General features: G+C 37.9%; 2 protein-coding genes across 5 annotated transcripts in view; one reads left to right on the top strand and one right to left on the bottom strand.

Annotated features, from left to right (window-relative positions):
* The window catches only part of XPA (XPA, DNA damage recognition and repair factor), a 141,474-nt gene extending 123,164 nt beyond the window's left edge, over positions 1-18,310 (top strand). For 2 of the 3 annotated variants that reach the window (XM_042243220.2, XM_004004232.6), the window contains one exon: positions 5,187-18,310. In XM_042243220.2, coding sequence (XP_042099154.1) covers positions 5,187-5,335 — 149 coding nt within the window. In that variant the 3' untranslated portion in view covers positions 5,336-18,310. The remainder of the gene's footprint in view (positions 1-5,186) is intronic. The other variant, XR_006058627.1, reaches the window with a different exon arrangement.
* The window catches only part of NCBP1 (nuclear cap binding protein subunit 1), a 37,835-nt gene continuing 25,498 nt past the window's right edge, over positions 7,099-19,435 (bottom strand). For both annotated transcript variants that reach the window (XM_004004233.5, XM_027964403.3), the window contains 8 exons: positions 17,495-17,617; positions 16,461-16,563; positions 15,564-15,657; positions 14,648-14,751; positions 12,905-13,019; positions 11,517-11,645; positions 10,614-10,727; positions 7,099-8,918 (listed from right to left, as the gene is read on the bottom strand). In XM_004004233.5, coding sequence (XP_004004282.1) covers positions 8,805-8,918; positions 10,614-10,727; positions 11,517-11,645; positions 12,905-13,019; positions 14,648-14,751; positions 15,564-15,657; positions 16,461-16,563; positions 17,495-17,617 — 896 coding nt within the window. In that variant the 3' untranslated portion in view covers positions 7,099-8,804. The remainder of the gene's footprint in view (positions 8,919-10,613; positions 10,728-11,516; positions 11,646-12,904; positions 13,020-14,647; positions 14,752-15,563; positions 15,658-16,460; positions 16,564-17,494; positions 17,618-19,435) is intronic.

Here is a 19,435-nt window from a genome sequence, read left to right on the forward strand (position 1 = left end):
AAACTATTACTAATCTGTAATCAAACAAATGTTTTATTTCACCAGATGTTGACATTTTTCCACTTGCTTTTTTCTCTTTCGTTCACACACATATTTTGGTGAACCATTTAAGAGTTATTTGCAGGCATTGTGATTCTTAATACTTCAGCATTTATCTACTATAAATGAGGACATTTTTCTACTGACTGAAAAATACCATGCTCAAACTGTACGTTATAACAGTTGCCCAGTATATAATCTATATCGTCTTTCTCCAAGTGTTCCAGTGTCCTTTATAGCTTTTCAGTTGTTGGATCCAGGGACCTATCAAGGATGATGCATATCCAGAGTATTCTCTTTTTTCCCTCAGCCTTTTTCTTTTATGATAATTTTTGAAGAGTCCAGGCTCCCCATTTTCTGAAATGTCCCTCCATTTGGTTTATTAGCAGTTTGTTTCCTCATGATTATCTTTGGATCAGTCACCTCAGGAGACACGTGGTATCACTTAACGAAGGCAGTATCTGCCAGATTTCCCCATTATAAAGGTACCCTTTCCCCTGTATAATTAATAGAAAATCTGTGGGGTGACTCTTAACACTATGTGAATATCTCATTCCTTAAGTTTCATTCAGTGGTTTTAGCACACAGGTTGGATCTTGTCTGAGTCAGTTATTATTAGGGTAAATATAAATGGTGACTTTCTATTTCTGTTATTTCTACCATTATTATTTGGTTTCTTTTGGAAAGAAGAGCTTTTTTTTTAGTAGCATTTGGAACCATGGATTCTTATTCTCAAGTCAGTGTCACAGTCTGTCCACTCCTTGTTGTTCAGTCACTTAAGTTGTGTCTGACTCTGCATCATCAGGGACTGCAGCATGCCAGGCTCCTCTGTCCTCCACTGTCTCTAGGAGTTTGCTCAAATTCGTGTCCGTTGAGTCAGGGATGCTGTCTAACCATCTTATCCTCTGCCAGCCCCTTCTCCTTTTGCCTTCAGTCTTTGCCAGTATTAGGGTCTTTTGCAATGAGCTGGCTCTTCATGTCGGGTGGCCAAAGTATTGCAGCTTCTGCAGCAATATTTTGAGAATATTGCTGTATTATATTGCTGTATTGTATCAGCAATATTCCAGAGAATATTCAGGGTTGATTTCCTTTAGGATTGACTGGTTGGATCTCCTTGCAGTCCAAGGGGCTCTCAAGAGTCTTCTCCAGCACCACAGTTTGAAAGCATCAGTTCTTTGGTGCTCAGCCTTCTTTATGGTTTACTCTCACATCTGTATGTGATTACTGAGAAAACCATAGCTTTGACTATACGAACCTTTGTTAGCAAAATGATGTCTCTGGTTTTTAATATGCTATATAGGTTTGTCTCCATCCACAGTGATTTTGGAACCCGTGAAATGAAATCTGTCATTTCTTCCACTGTTCCCCCTTCTGTTTGCCATGAATGGACAGGACTGGATGCCATGATCTTAGTTTTTTTAATGTTGTGTTTCAAGCCAGCTTTTTCACTCTTTTGCCCTCAAGAGGCTGTTTAGTTCCTCTTCACATTCTGCAATTAGAGTGGTATCATCTGCCTATCTGAGTTTGTTATTTCTCTTGGCAATCTTGATTCCAGCTTGTGATTCATCCAGCCTGGCATTTCACATGATGTACTCTGCATATAAATTAAACAAGCAGGGTGACAGTATATGGCCGTGTACTCCTTTCCATTATTCATCTTAATGCCCAAATTTGGCCAGTGGACGTCCCTTCAATCTAGCTCCTGTCTTTTAAAAAATGTTTTTATTTGGAAATGATTTCAAATTTACATAAAATCGCAAGGATAAGAATGGTACAAGGGACACCCATATATTCTTCACCTAGATTTACCTAATGTTGACACTTTATGCCATTTGCATTCTTCTTGCACATTTCTTTTTATGAACCGTTTAAGAGTAGGTTATATACATTGCCAGCCTTTTTTATCCCTAAATACTAAAAATGCAAATTTCCTAAGAATAGGAAGATTCTTACAAAAGTATAGTATCTATATTTTTATTTAGTCATCCTTATTCCAGTTTTGTTAGTTGACCCAATTATGTCCTGTGTAGTTTATTCATTCTAGTATAAAATCTAGTCTAGGACCAGGTATTGGCTTTAGGTACCAAGTCTTTCTAAATTTCTTTATTCTGGAATATTTTCATAGCCTTTATCATTTATGACACTGGCATTTTTGAAGAAGTCTTTCCCCTTCCTCTATCTTTTTTACAGTAATATTTTTCACGTGGGGTTTTTCTGATGTTTCCTGATGGTCAGATTCAGGTTATTCATTTCAGGTTGGATGGTATATAACTGATGTGACTTTTCCAGGGTATCACGTCTGGAGGCATGTGATATCCATCTGCCCTTAGTGGTGATGTATTTATTTTTTATTTGATAGGCAAAAGTCCTGTAAGACCATGTAAGTACCTGCTTCTGTTCAACACTCCCCTTAAGTTTAGCATCCATCCATGGGTGGTTCTTGCCTGAACCTAGGATGATGGTTGCAAAAACTGTTTTCTAACTTCAGCACTCATTCCACATTTAACACATTGGAAGTCAGCCCTGATAGCATCCTCTCCCCTACTTATTTGTTACTGGTGTGGATTCATTAATTCCTGTTCTTCTCAGTGGCTTTTGGTTAATTTCTGTCCTTAATTATTTTGGTGCTCAAATTGCCTGATTTGGGCCAACAGAAGTATCTCCAGACCAGCTCTTGTGTCCTTTTGGCATGTCTTCATCATTCTTTGAGCACATCTTTCTAGCTCAAAACACACATATATGTATCAGTTGAGTTTAGTCACTCCGTCGTGTCTGACTCTTTGCAGTGTCCATTGAGTCAATGATGGCGTCCAACCATCTCATCCTGTCATTCCCTTTCCCTTCTGCCTTCAATCTTTCCCAGCATCAGGGTCTTCTCCAGTGAGTCAGCTCTTCACATCAGGTGGCCAATATATATATATACATTATATACCTATGAGTCCACACCCAGTTCTAATCCAAAATTTAGGGTTTATTCTGGCTTTCTCCCTTTCCTTACTTGTAACTCCTTTCTCTGACAGTCAGAATCCTGATTTCCATTATTCTTTTTAATGTAATTATTTGATTGGTGCTCCTGAATGTAACTAATTTCCCTTCATGTGCTGCCTCCTCTTTAGGAGACCTTCCTTATTTGTCCTGGGCTCTGCCCACCCTACCACAGATGCTCGCTTTACTTGCTACTCCTCATGGCTTTAGGACTAGATTTTTCAGGTGGAGAAAGAAGTGGCAAGAAATGAGACAGCAGGTTTTTATTAAATTTTTTTATTACTTCCTTTCTAGCACAAGTTTTTTCAGGAATGTCTAGTAAATATTAAAGACAGGCTTTGTTCTTGTTATTATAGACCTTGATAGGTTAGCTGAAGAATGGGAAGAAAAGCCATAAAGTCAGAATAAAACATTATGTTCAGTTGTGACAATTATGGATAGTAAGGTAGATTTTTGTTCTCTCTCAAGTTCACAGAATGCTCAAATGGGGCAGAGGTTAGCTTAGTGATTGGCATGCAGTCACATTTTGAGAGATTTTCTTCATTGGGTAGTAAAGGAAAAGTGGCCAGAATACATCACAACAAAGCTGAAAAGTAGGTACTGGAACTTGAAGAAACATCTTGTCATTATCCGAAACCATGAGGCATCTGTGCAGTTCTGGTTAGCATACTGTTTATTTTTTATTTTAAAAATATCTCAATTTTAAAATAAGGTTCTTCAGAATATGGGAGGATATAGGAATACAGATGAGAGTTTAGAACATGATAGATATAAACTATCTAGAAGTGTATACACTGAAGCTTGAAAGCGGCCTGAAATAGAGTGCTTTTCATACTGGAAGTGTATGAAAAGGCAGCACAGCCTAGTGGTTAAGAACATGGACTGAGCTGGACTGTGCCTCTGCCTGTTTGACCTTAGGCACAACTTATGTAACCTCTCTGTGCGCTAGTTTTCTCATCTGTAAAATTGGGATGATAACTGTACTTATGACACAGTGTTGTGAGGATTGAATGTGTTTACATACTTAGAACAGTGCCTGATACATAGCCTTATTTGTTTGCTTATCCATATGATACAGTAAAGGCTAAACATAAAAAGATTCAAGTGGTATTTTGATACTACTTACAGTAAAATGGATTAAAGAAAATGTATGATTACTTGGTGTACTTTGATTTTTAAGGCTGAGATTATAGAAGGTAATGATCATACTCTCTCTTAGGTAGGGCAGCCAACAAGACAATGCTGGATCATTGGTCAGAGTAGAAGAAATTTGCTTTTTATTCATTAAACTAGAAACTGAGATGTTATTAGCTTATTTTCTAATTAACACAAAGCATTTGGTTTCCTCAGGTAACATGCAGTGTGAACTTTAGAATGTCCTGGTTGGTTTTCAGAACATCCAACACAATTCTTTTCTTTGTGAAAAGGCTGTTTTGTATGATGTAGTAGGAAAAGTTCTCAACGTTGGAATACATGACCTGGGTTCCCCTGCTATTCATATCTTTGTTCAGTTTTCCTACCTGCAAAATAAAATGAAGTAAAACAACTCTATAGTTCTTTCCAGCTCTTAATAGCCAGTGATTCTTTTCTTTGTTGTACTTTGTAACAATTACTAGCAGTTTATCTCCTAAAATACTGCTGTCTTCTATAAAATAAAGAATTCAGTAGATATAAGGTCAGTTGCAGAAGCAGCTTTTCTAAGATGAAACATCAGCAGAGTGGCTGGGTTCTTGGTTTTCTAGTTTTCTTGCGGAGTTTGACTTGCCTCTCAGAGAAGTAGCTCCTGACTGTAAGGAACTTAAATCGTTATCGTCAGTCATCCCAGTTGATTCCCCTCTCATTCTTTGGCATCCTGTTTTCCATAGTCAGCTGCTTAAACTATTCTTTGCATGTCTTCTGAATCTAGTTTCTTGCTGTTCTTCTAATCCACATACCCCATTTCTGAACCTCCTGTTTCAAACTAAAACCAACAGTGACTTGAAAGATTCCACAGACCAAACTAGTGAGCTAAGAAAGTAGGCTTGCCAAAACTGTATCATTAGTTTTGACTTGTTATAAAATTAAGGCATAAACCATATTTGGTTAAACACAGCTGAAAAGCAATGGATTTTTAATTCAGCTGAATAGCACCACTGAACAATTGGCTTTTATTTTTTCCTTAGAATTACGGCGAGCAGTAAGAAGCAGTGTATGGAAAAAGCAAACAGTTGCTCATCAACATGAGTATGGGGCTGAAGAAAACCTAGAGGATGACATGTACCGGAAGACTTGTACTGTGTGTGGCCATGAACTGACATATGAGAAAATGTGATGTTTAGTTAAGTGATCTGTTCTACAGTGTGGAAATTTAGATTGGTCCTGTTCAAAATTCACCAAAATGTAAAGTCTTCATAAATGAATGAAACACTTGTATAAATAATGCTCCAATAATTGTGTATGTTATGGCTTAACAGCAAGTTTCAGTTAAGGTCCAGCAGGTCTGGTGGGCAAAACACTAAGTGTGTGACCATTTTTTCTATAATAAGGGTGGGAGCTGAGCAATAGAATGGGTTTTAAAGTGTTAGCTTAGAGCTAAAACTGAGAAATAAGCGACCAAGCCAAACCCTCGATTGAGGTAGAAGGAAGAGCTTTTAGCAGTAAAGGCAAAAGCTGGCCGAGCTGGATTCATATCCCAGAAACCAGCAGGGATGGTGGTAGACTGCTGCACCCCAGACCCTGGGCCAGGTCTTCTAGACCATGTCTGTCTCTAAGGGTATGAGGGAGCTTTGCTGGGACAAGTTTTCTGTATCCTTAGGGTTTATGATAGATCTTAGTATCAGTGTCTGGATATGCCTTTTCAAATCTGGGTAAAATAGAAAAACAGCTAAACTGTTGATCAAAGGTAATAACTTGTTAACATTCACTGTGCATTTTCTGTATGTCATGCAAACACTATGCAAAGTGCCTTACAGGTATTCTCATGTAATCCTGGGAGGGAAAACAGCTTGCTTCTGTTTATGTAGCACTTCTAAAGGAATGGTAACCTACAACCTGACATCACCCCAAACATTTGGATCAAGTTTAAATAGTCAAATATTACCCTATCTTGTCAAAAGGATTACAGGGTAGTTACCTGGTAAGAGCAATTGATCCCAAGTGCTTGATTAACAGGGTGCATGCATTTTTTTTTTTCTATAAAAACAAATTCAAGATAACTTCAAGTTGTTCTTTGACAGGACTTTTTATCTTACTGCAACAAATAGGAAGTTTTTATACATTTTCATGTTTTTCTTCAGATCAGCTCTTGGAGATTATGCTTGAAGAAGGGCAAAAGTCAAAACAAGTCAAAGCCAAAGACTTGAAACTGTCATTACTAACTGTTCTCTATATAAGTATTCAATACTGAAATGGTTTGTGTTTTTCGAATATTGATTTTTTTCATGTGCTATGCTGAATATTACAGCTCAGTAAAAATAGATTCTGAATGGGCAGCAAGACCTTCTTTGGACAAAATAAAAAGCTTCTGGCAAGTAACTAGGGGTTCAGGCTGCTGACAATTGCATTGGGAGATAAGGAACCCTTGAACCACCACATGGACATAGTTTTAGATTCCATTTACTAGCTGTGGACCTTGGGTAAGTTACTCAGTGGGCTTGTTTTTATCTGTCACATAGACATAAAATAAATAATCTAATGACTGTCATGATTAAATATGGCAAATCTATAGCAAATGACACGTAAGTTATTAATGAGCATGTATTATCGAGACCAGTATAGCTAAGACTTGTCTAGTTGAGGTGGGCTTCCAGTCAATCACTCTTTACCTTCATTAATCTAAGACAGTTCTGGTGTCCAGATATCACTGACAGCCATATATGCTCTACTCAGGTCGCCAAGTTCTGTCCTCATCTTTCATTTTCAGATATAACTGTAGATTGTTAATAAGTCATAGAAATCACTGCTAAGTACTTTCCAGGAAAAGCAAGCAAACTTTATCTTCATTTGAACTGCTTTCTGAGTAACTCCTATGAGCTTTAGAGTCAAGGAAAACAAAAATTATGTTTACTTGGACAAAAGCATGTTAAATGGCATCAGTGCAGTTTAAGAGCATATTGATTTATTGCAAGGTACGATGTACAGTGTGACGTGCTGTTCTTGTCTCTGTGAGCTTCATTTGTGGGGAGAGCGATTGTTGAATGTTTGTTTCTTCAGAATTCAATCTCTGGTTTGGTTTTTCCATATACCTAGTTTGCCAGACTGGGTAAGAGCAGGGTCACATTAGTGAGCAGTTGTTAGAAGCAACCATTACATGTGAAGAGAGGGTCTAAGAGGAAGGAGGTGGATCAAGTAAAAATGTAAGTAGCCACACTTTGCAATACATTATGAAAGGATTACAAAGCAGCCTAGGGTCAGAATTACCAGAGCCTTAAATGGTTATCCTTTAGCTTCTTGAGGACAGGAGCCATTTCTAACTAATTACATAGTTTGTGGGAAGGAGAACAGTATAAACAAAAGAACACTTAGCTAAGCGCTTGGCTTTTAGTTCCCTGCCAGTAACTTGCCATGCAGCTTTAATCTTGTGATTCTTTGTCTTAAATGGTATGGTGTTTTAAAATCCTAGGAATTTCCATCTACTGAGTAGACTATATTCTGTAGCCACTAAGTATATGGTAAACCAGAGAGACCCCGTATATTATGCACCATAAACTTATGATGTACTAAGTTTAAAAAAAACACCTATATTGTATAAATGAACAAAGCTACTTCAGTTGTGGGATTATTGCTAAATTTTTTCAAAGCTTCAATGAAATAAAAACTAAAAATGCTAGAAACCTGGAATGTCAGAGAACCCCTTGTTATTTTACAATGTACTTTTCTTATCTTAGTTAAGCCTCAACACCATATAGGAAACAGGTTTAGGAATTAGTAGTTACTTGGACCTGATTCCACAGAAATAAAATCCAAACCTACATCTAACACTAGGCTTTAGTCAGTCTAGCTACTTTTAAGTCACACTTTAACACGAAATTCACTATATGAGCTTGGACAGATCTGTCTCAGGTTTGAGATCAGATATTCTAAGATGATAATTCCAAAACTTGTCTGCATATTGCAATTACCTGGGAGCCTTAAGAACTACCTGATATGTCTGTGTTTGAAAGACTGGTTTAATATTAATTTAAAAATAACTTTAGAGAGTCCCAGGTGATTTATATTCAGATTTAGGAATTGCTACTCTAGTAACTTTTTAAATAGTATCTTAAAAATACTACAGTAATTAAAAGTATTTTGAAGAGAAAATTTCAGATGGAGGTATTTTACAAAGAAATCACTAAAGTAGACTGAGATGATAAATCATGAAATACCAAAGTTTAAAAAACATTTTGTTTTATTTCAGCCATGTTAGGTTACCCATGAGCTGTGAAAAGCTATGCTACTTGATAATAAATTCATCAGTTCTATATACTACCTGGTAAATAAGCTTGACCCTCTAGTGTTTCACATACCTCAAATTAGTTATCTTTTGTGCCTTAAGGAGAAAAAAATATCAGAAAAGTTGTATTTGTCACATATATGATACATCCTATGCATTATCACATTACTGTCATTAGGGAATATCTGCTTTTTAGGGGAAACTAAGGGTAATCAATACCATATTTCTTCACTGTCCTCTCTCTGTTTCTTTTAGAAAGTGACAGGATGCTACAAGAAAGCAAGCATTCAAACAATCAAAAATAAGACAGATTATTTTGAGCTCTTTAAAAAAAAATCTTGACAGGAAAGGGGAAAAAAAATGACCCTTAGGCCTGCAGGGCACAGAACTGCTGGAACACAGCCAGGATGTGGGGGTCTAACTCAGCAGTGAAGAGCAGGTTCTCCAGGGTCACCATGTACTGGTGGATTGTCTGGTGATGCTGTAGACACAGAGAAGGGGGAAATGTTTAGGTTAGGAAAGGGAGTACACAAGCAATCTCCCAAACATTCCCCTAAAGCCTACCCACGTTGTGGAGTGATGCGAAAGAGCAGAGAAAAACGGTTTAGCTGCTAGGCATAATAACCCTGGAAAGCCCGAATATGGAGAAAATGTAGGGGGAAATGAAGAAGAAAAAAATGATGGTCAATAATTTAAAAATTCAGTTCTGGTCTGTTTCTATGCAATTCATAATTCACGGCCATGGCAGCACCACCTGCTACTATTCTAGATGAGTTCAGCTGGTTCTTTCCCCTAACTGAAACTGAAGTCGCTCAGTCGTGTCCGATTCTTTGTGACCTCATGGACTATAGCCTACCAGGCTCCTCAGTCCATGGAATTTTCCAGGCAGGAGTTACTGGAGTGGGTTGCCATTTCCTTCTCCAGGGGATCTTCCCAACCCAGGGATTGAACCCGGGTCTCCTGCACTGCAGGCAGATGCTTTAACCTCTGAGCCACCAGGGAAGCCCTTCCCCTAATTAGGACAGAGTATATAGTATGACTTTTTAAAAGTTGCCCAGACAAGGGATGAACTATGAAGAAATTTTGGAAATCATTTCATTTTTTGGTTAGGGCATTAAGCAAAGAGATGTCTTAAGAAAAAAATATTTAACCTATTTATATTTCAGAATTACCCAGTGATCTGTTAAGTATTCCACAAAACAGGAAACCCAAACCTCACTGTTTTTTATCTTTTAAAATAGAGGTTATCTGTCTTACTGAAAATCAGTGACTTACTGAGCCTAACTGGAAAAAATCGTCAGAAAATCAAAGTTTCTTCTATATGTACATATATAAACTTTAATATACTCAGATTCCTATAGGATCAGGGTATTGACAATAAATAAGCCTCCAACAAAAAATTTACTCTAGATTTTTCAAGGAACTATTTTCCCCCCTTTAAGCCTTCTGCTTTAATCACACTCTTGTCTAGAACAAACCGATAAGGATTTGCTTGGGGTGTTGGTGTCTGAAGATACCACTGTACTTCAAATCTAACTTAAATCTAACAGAGTATGTGTTGCGGTCTGCTTTCTGTAAGAACCTCAGGGAACTTACTAATAGTGCCTCCAGAAGCACTGTTATCATTTGAACTTTGGATTTAAAGAGGTTCTTAAAATCTTATTACTCTTCCCTTAGCATTTTTTTATTTTGTGTCACAGCTAGGCTCTCCAACAAAGAGAATGGCAATTAGGAGTCTGAGTGATACAGAGCCAATTTTAAGCCTAAATATTCTGATGAGCAATGGTAGGAACAAATGGACACTAACTAAAGGGCTTACAGGTACCATATAACCTAACAACTTTGATGCTTTTTTAAAACGGAGAATCCCTGTGGCTGAGGATGTGCTGTGTTTAGTGGCTTGGTCGTGTCCGACTCTTTGCGATCCCACCAGGCTCCTCTGTCCATGGGATTTCTCAGGCAAGAATACTGGAGTGGGTTGCTATTTCCTTCTCCAGGGATCAAACCTGGGTCTCCTGCAATGCAGGCAGACTCTTTACTGACTGAGCCACCACTGCTTAAGTCATGTCATTTTGCAGCTCTATTACTTACAGACTGCATTCTAACTGAGCTAGGAGAGAATTCCCATGGCTGAGAACAGTGATGTTTATTATCCTAATCAAAGTTTTCCACAAACCTGTAGGAAGATCTGCTGGAGCCTCTCTATACAGTTCTTATACCATGGTGTTAACACACTGGTCCCGTCAGTCTCACAGCGTACTAAGTGCTCGGTCAGGATCATGATAAAACGCTGGAAATAGGGTACAAAGTTCCAGAGGTGTTAGTAAAAATTCTTATACTTCAGAAACAATCACACTTTTGACCAAGAGACCTCAAAGGTATTGCTTGTTTCACCCTATCTTTGTGGTATGAACCCCTGACTTTCATGATTCAGTAAACACTGAAGTGTGAAAGGCAGACCAGTGATAACATGCGTTGTTTAGTCTTTGGTCCCTAAGTTGTTTTTGACTTTTTGCAAACCCATGGACTGTAGCCCACCAGGCTCCTCTGTCAACCGGATTTCCTGGGCAAGAATACCGGAGTGGGTTGCCCTTTTCTCCTCCAGGGGATCTTCCCTTTCCAAGGGGTCAAACCCACATCTCCTGCATTGGCAGGAAGACTGCTTTACCACTGAGACACCTGGGAAGCCTGATGAGGTGAGTAGCACATCATTTTTGGCAATACAAAAATAATCTAACCTTTAATATTTAGATTACTTATGCTAGTAATTTTTCTTAGACTCTGTTTTAAGGACATAATCAGAAATGTTAACAGGAATGTATACACAAAAATCTTCAGGAAGGAAAGCAATCATCTAAACAGGTCTACAAGTACTTAATAACAGCATCCCCCATTTTTTTTAAGCAAGAAGAAATATACATGGTAACTAACAACAGAATTACCTCCAATTAGTGAACTTTTATTTCCTATGTAAATTTTTATACATTTAAGACCTTACTCATAATGATTAAAAACATTTTTTAAAACTAAAGAAATAAACTGGTTTTTTTGAACCTATCAATGTCCCAAGTCACGATACCTGAAATATGACAAGGAAGAGATTCTTTTGTTCACTCTGAGCAGACTCTACTTTTTCCTGCAGTCTTTCTATTTGTTCTTCAAGAGCCCCATCTTTCCTGTCACTGCTTCTGTCATCATCATCACTTCGCTACAGAATGCCAAGGAACAAAAGGAAACCACCGTTTAGAATTCCAGTGTAGTAAACCCCAACAAGCACACCTGAGGATTTTACTGTGTCTGGTCAAATACTATCTGAAGACTTCTATTCCACAAGAAAAGAACCAAACATACAGGCAAACAAACATCCAAAGTCCTGTAAGTGCTTATCTAGGCCAGGGAAATTCAGTGGCACTTGTCCTGGGTAATGGCATTGGGCTTCCAATATAGCAGAATGACTTATGCCTTTTACAGGACAGTCCACTCAAGGAGGAAATGTATGTCACAGTCTTCATTCAAAATGAAAACAGCTTTGTAAAATGTACAGTTGATTATTGTTATTTACAATGGTGGTTTTATGAAATTGCTGTGAACTCTGAACACTGAACTGTTGCTCCTAGGAGAAATATAGGGCTAGGGTCTTGGGAACCTCTCATCACAAAACTTTAACATAAATTTGCACTGCCCTCACAATAGCCACACATGACTACTGAGCACTTAAATGTGGTTAGTGTGACTAAGGAACTGAATTTTACACTGTATTCAAATTTTATTAAAGTTACATGTGGTTATCATCAAGTTGCTAGTGGTTATCATATGGACACCACATATCTAGAGAACAGGGTGGTGTGAAGTCAAGTCTCTGGAGTAGGTTCACGTATAAAATCGGGATGATGCCATTTACCTTAACAGTGTCTTAGGTTTGTGTAAGTCATCAAACCTGCTTTTACCTTTTTCTGGTAAATGTGTGTAACACTGGAAAACTGTCATGAAGAACAACAGTACTATCTGCTGAATCTCAGGAATACATCCAGCTCACTGCTGCCCCAGATGGCTATAATACTAAACATATTAATAATACAAGGAGTATTTTATGGGCCCGGAAAAGACTGTCTCCTCTTGCCGTGCTCCCTCCCCACCCCCGTACCAGGGAAGGGGTGAACACCATGAGTCTTCTCTTTCCCTCTTGCATCAGAAACTTTTATAGAAACACCGGTGTCCTCCTTCCTTCTCCTTTGGGAAGGCAACAGGATGGTAAACTATGGAAAAAGTAAGCTTTGTGGCTTGCTTAACAGGTTCACCATGCAGGAAAACGACAGAGAGCAGCAGGCACCAGTCCTTCCCCTTCCTCCATTTCTACAAACAGCTCTGCATGATTTGGTCTCAAAAAGCTCCCATCAAGGCAATGAATATTCTCAATGATTTCTTATATTATTTTCTTTGACTATTTATAGTCGACACAAGGCTTACCCGTTTGTGTTGCCTTGCAAGTTTTTCTTTAGCCTCTTCTAGCTCTTTCTGGATCTTGAGAACGTGTTTGTTCATCTTACGAATTGTGGAGTGCAAGATTTCCCAAACAAACAATCTTAAAGTAATAAGGCATTTGGTTACTGTATGTTAAACTATACTTAAAGAAAATAAGACCTCTTAACTTTTGTAATCTACACATACTTAAGGTCTGATATAGCCTTCTATTCTTGAGGCAGAATAAGGTATATTTCTCCAGCAACATAATTTTTCTTGCACAATCAATCATGCACACGATCTAGCTCTACCCATTAGATCCAGATGAGCTTCCTGAAGGCAATACTGGGTCCTTGTCATTTTTATTTCCATCCCCTACTAGACACACACAGAATGTATGTATACACAGTCAGTGAAATGGCAAACCAGAAAAAACACCCTAGAAACAAAAATACATTTTTCTCTCTTTTGAATGTAAACACTATTTATTGTAGTTTTTCTGAAATGGAAACCTAATCTGAGGCTCATTCACATGCTTTATACTAGCACAAACTCAGCCAATTCTCTTGGAACATGAAAGAACCTCATTAGTTGATAATAGCTATCAACTGCTGGGCCTTTAGGAATGAGATACTTATGTCAACTACTTTTTCAAACTACTCAAGTACCAGGATCACCTGTAGGTGCTTTAAATGTTTATTGCATAAATATCAGTGTGTTTAAGTAGCTTCTTAACTCCTTTTTATGTCTATAACATTATGTCTCCTAACCCCAGGATATACAGCACAGAAGAGTACTTCCTTCTACAAGTTTTAATCTGGATGATGACAGTTTAAGTGGAATATTATAAAACAAGGTCTAGAATGTTAGCAAACGGGTTAAAGGAGCAGAGTACTTTAACTCTGCATCAGTCAGCTGGGCAGAAAGGCTTTGCAGAGTTAGAGTTGCAGACGTAAACCACTAAGGATGATGGCTAACACATACTTGAGTGGTTTTCTGAGATGTTGCACATCTGAGAATATCCTTCTGTTGCTCTCATTTCTGAGTGCCAACTTGGCTGGTATGATAATCTTAGACCACACTCCTTCACCCTAAAGATTCAGCTTAGAGCCCTAAGCCAATAACAAATACAGTGAAGAGGATAAAGGTTGTGATGGATATTTATGTCTTTGCAAGTAATAGGTTTCCTATTTTGTGTCAACTCCTATTGTCCTAGCCCTGATCAGGTATAAAGCCTGTGGACTCTGCTTCATGTATAAGAACCAAACTTAACAAAAAGTCTTTTTCTTTTAGGGGGAATGAGTCGAGAGAGAATTTTCTGTGTATTATATCTAGGATTTTTATGACTAAGGTGAGACCTCCTTCCCCTCAGTTGCCCACCAGGCTTTCCTCAATCCCTCCATAATGTGTACTTAATCTACAATGGACTGATTTCTGCCAGTTCTTAGTGTGAACTCCTGCCCTGTCTCATTGTCTAGTTGAGATCCTGACATACAGCCTGATCTCTTCGCCCAACAGTTTGGATCCTTTGTAAGCATTTCTACTTTTAAGTCCTAATTCAACTTATATGTGTGTCCCTAAGAGACACTGCAACCAGACTGGTTGTGTGTACTTCTGTTGTGCAAGAAACCCTGCCGAGTCCAGAGTGGACCACTATGATACTAGTATTAACCTGGTCTGAACCAGAATTTGGAGCTCATGTATAACAATTCTTAGAGAATAGGATCTTTGTAAAATAACCCATTTTACCTAGTAAAGTCACGAGATAATTCTGAAGAGAAGATCCAATTTGCTACTGCAGCACAGTCAACAATCTGCGTACGAATCATCTTATCTACTAGTACAGCAATCATCTATAGTCAGAGGAAAGAAGTTATTCAGGTAAGTCACAGTTATATGTAGGCCACAATAATCCCACTGCTACAAAAGTTAAAATAGGATGGCTGTGAACATTCAGTAGCTATGGAACTGAACAATTTGACCATTAGGTCTCAAGATTTGTTTTCCCTTCTGCTTGGCTCTGATACTTTTTGTAAGAATATAACAACAACACAAAAACTGAGCAAAAAGAAACTCTGGATGTTAATACTTAAGACATACTGACCAGAGATTTAGTAATACATCTTTTGTTACCTGGATGTTATTGACTGCAGATATTTCAGTATTCATTTATATAATAAACTGCTGGCCACAAGCGTTAGTTTGTGCAAAAATATCCTGGTTAATAATGTGTCAAAGTTAATCCTAAAGTTTTATCATGAAAAATGTCTTAAATATACTCCAAAATTTATTTTAATGCCTCTTTATAACACATGGTATTAAAACAGTACAATAGTATATTGAGATTTGAGAAATCTGGGGCCTGTTTAAAAATAGAAACTGGATAGATTAAAGAACTATCTCCTACCCAATTGGAGAACCTTCCAAGAAATAAGCATTCTTACTTAAAATGTGTTGAGATATTATAATATCAAACAAATCATAACACTTGCTCTTTAGAGAATCACTCAAGCATCATTACTTTCACAGCACTAAAATTATAGATTTAAAAACTGTTTGAAGGGCACAGCCAAATTTCATGTTCTACAAACTAAAACAATGACATCAAGTGCCTTCTTTTTATACCTATACAATCAGCATCTCAACATATCTAATTAGTTTTTACCTGTGGATGGTTCCGCCAGACCTCAAACATGACTCTTAGAACATGTAATTTTCCTTCATCACTTTCAGCTAGGGTTTTGAAGACTTCATGAAACCTTTTCATGGTTGGCGGGGGTGGGGGCAGAAATAGCACATATAAACTTACTTGAGGATCTTAATATTTTCAAAGCTTTACAACGTTACTCAATTTCCAGTGCAGTATATACATACAGAATAAGCAAACATCATTAACCATTAAGGAATATAAAAGGTATGATTAGGAATTCAGTTTGTATGGCATTTGTCTCAAAAGCTTAGAATTACAAAATACTGTCAAACCAAGGACTCTACTGTGTATTTAAGGATAGATGGGGGCTAAGGAATAGTCTCCTAACACAAGTATAGTATTCTGCCTGCATCTTCTGTGGGAGCCCTGCAAGTCTCATAGACTTGGAAGTTGAGATGGGGTGAGGAGTCTAGTTTCTCTGCCTGACTGGGAAGAATACCTGTATGTTCTTTCTTCATTTAGACTGTATGATGAGTTAAAAAGTTCTGTCTTTAGATGTCAACCTTTGGGTGGCTCCCAAAAATGCAGCTGGCTCTCAATTCTGCTCACCTTCTTTTTAGGAAGATCCTTGGACAAGGTGGGAACTTTTTGACTGTCCTATGGACCCAGGTTTTTGTTTCTCTACAGGTTTATGTGAAAAAATGTACACTTTATATATAGGTGCAAACCACAGACAGGAGCCATAGGATGGGGATTTTAGCTACCACAAACCAAAACCCATTGTATCAAATTATATGATACTATTAAGATCTTTATATTCAATAATCTTAAGGTAGAAACTACTACACCCTGGTATTCACCCAGCAAAGTTTTAAACCCTCAAGAGAGCATGCGTGTTCTGGTTGTACTTACTTTGCAAGAGCACTGAAGGAGTGGCTGAACGACTTGGCTGCTAAGTGTAGCAAAGTCTGTACAAAGACCTCAATTTTCAGTGGGTTAAAGCTGAATCCTTCATCTGAGCAACAGTCCACAGTAAAGAGAGTTAGGAAGACTAAGTATAGCAATTCTTCGGTCCCCAACCTGTATTGCTAAACACATGGCACGCTCATATCCAAATACTAAGTCCCACGTTCAAGCAATGTCTCAAGAGTACTAACAGACAATAAAAGACCCTCACTGATTAACTGCATATACTCAAAATACAAAACTAAGCATGGCCTTAATTCTGAAGTTTTTTGGGATTGTTTCCCAAATTCTTCTATATGATCCATTTCTTTTTACAAATACCACATAGATTTCTTTGTTCTTATCTCTCTACATGGTGGCAAGATAAATAGTAAAAGAGAAAAATACAGTAAGCCCTTTACACTTTAGGTCCATGTCCTAAGATGTCTGACAATGTCTAAATTTAACATTCTGAATTATACTTTCTAAATATATTCTAACATAATACAAATTTCTTAGAAAAATCTAAACAAAATCTGAGTAATAATCTAAACACCATTAATATTTTAAGTCATTTTTCTCTGCACATCATTATGTACAGATCTAACACAATTTTCCTCCTAAATGGTTACCCCGTTGTCCCAGTAGACTTTATCTGTTTCACTAATTTGTCTTTTTTTGTTTGAGTTATTGTAGTTTCCAAGATGTTTTAATAGATGACAAAGCAAGTCCCTCTCATGCCTTTTTGTCTTATCTTTTGTTGATGATAAACTTACAGTTCAATTTGGAGAGAACATCCAACTTTATAATATACCAAGTCTTCCTGTGCATGAACCTCTCTAGAGTGAAAGCAGGCAGTGCTTAAGGGAACAGATACCTGTGTTCTGGGGAATAACAACTGACAGGCTGTCAGGCTAAACAAATACACTGTATGAGAATTATGTTTCTACTTAAACCTGGCCCATATATAGTTCCATTCAACAAATATTTAATTCCCTTACCATCATCATCATCCTGATTAGGATTAGGGACGTCTTTGAGAATGCTGAAGATTTCATCATTGGTTGCTTTACTTTTAAAGGCAACAGCTAAACAGAGGGCAACTGAATGTCCGGGAAGAGAGTCTAAGCACAGAATGCAAAGAGTTAAATAACTGAAAAACTTTTTAAAAATTACTTTAACAACAGAGTACTCTCTATCCTAAGGTCAATATTTATTCTATATAAAGATAATCACATATGAAAGTTTCATTCAATATGTCAATGGCTTTTCACCTAAAATAAGGCATAATAGGTTTCTTGTCTCAACACTTCCTTAAGAACATGGAGATAATTGAAATTCAGAGTGTGAGGCAAGTATGGATCTTCCTCAGGAAACACAGCTGCAACTCTCCTTTGATGGTCTCAAATCCCTAGGCCTCTAAGCTGAAAGGCTGAGAATCAATGTATTTCTCTTTCATTTTGGTCAATGATCCTCCTTTTCCCTAATACAGTGGAAACTAATTTTGGGTTTGAACAAGGTGCAGGCTGCCAACTTAAGACAGACTCTTTGCTTTTCTCTTTTGCTGAATCCACGTTCGTGAATCTACATAAGCCAGATGCTTGTGTGCTGTGACTCCACATGGTTACTGTTGGTTAGTATCTGTCAGGTCCTTACTGTATACAATCTGTGCTAATACATGTTGTACAGCATCACCAGAGCAACTGGAAATCTACTTTTAATGTAAGGTAGACAAAGAGGTAGCAAAAAAGGCAATTCTGACACAGAATATGAGTTACTAAGCATTTGTAATGAATAAAGTCAGTTCCAACAATTCACATGTGCTCTGTACTTTTCTTGAAAGTGGGAGAGAAAGGGAAGAAAAATCCTCCGCCATCGACAAGTCTACACTCTAGATAAGGAACCAAGATACTCACATAAAAAGTAGCCAGAGAGTAGCACGAAACTGGCTTGCTAAAGGTTAAGAAAATATTTACAAGAGTGGAGCTTGGGCTAGATCCTGAAGAGAGAACAGGAATCAGAGAATAGAAAGGGATAATGGTACAAACAAAGGTAAAACCAAGAATGAGAAGCATGGAAAAAACAAAGTGGGCTTGGCTGGAGTGGAAATGACAAACCGTCAAGTAGAAACAACAGTTTAGGTGGGCCTTAAACGCTAGGCTGGAGGCTGAGTTATTTCTGTGGGGAAAAAAGAAAGCTCAGTGTTCAACAGAAGTCTGAACTCTTTGATATCAAAGACTGTATCTTATGGTTCTCTGAGCCAGTACAAAGCAGAAATCAAAATGTGGCACTTCTAAGTACCACATCAAGCTCTGCTTTTTGCAGAAAACACAGTGATCAAGAACAAGGCTGCTCAGTATTTAAGTCTGGGCTTTACCTCTTTGAAGCCATTCCCTCACTGTAAAACTGGTGTTAGAAACATACCTATTTCTCAAGAGTTGTTTTAAGGAATAAGTGACACAGTAACATAGGAAATGGAATATGCAGCCCTGGAACCGGGTTTTGTTTCAAGGAAAACAGGTGTGGTCTGAAGTGCAGGTGGAGAAGCAGGGGTGCAATGTGAGAAAGCAAGCGAGAGGAATGAGTTTTAAGATACAAAGAACTGCTACACAACATGAAGTGGAAGGCTCACAGAGGAGCTGAGCACAGTGCCGCGGAAAAAGACTAACGGGAACTCCACACCTGCCTCTACCACTGCTCACCGGTGCACAGCCTTCCCCTCCACTAAGCGTAACGCACAATATGGCATATCAAATTAAACAGTCCCTTTGATTTACAGTGCAAATCTCAGAAGTGGCATGACCAAAAAGAAAGAAAGTATGTTTAAGAATTTACTTCTAGACTAGAGGCACACTGCAGGTAAAACATAGCCTCTGTGTGCACCTACGTTCCCACGCCTGTACTGTGAGCAGATGATAAATCGATTCATGTAATCAGAATTG

This window comes from Ovis aries, chromosome 2 (assembly GCF_016772045.2).
Source record: "Ovis aries strain OAR_USU_Benz2616 breed Rambouillet chromosome 2, ARS-UI_Ramb_v3.0, whole genome shotgun sequence".
Lineage (NCBI taxonomy): Eukaryota > Metazoa > Chordata > Mammalia > Artiodactyla > Bovidae > Ovis > Ovis aries.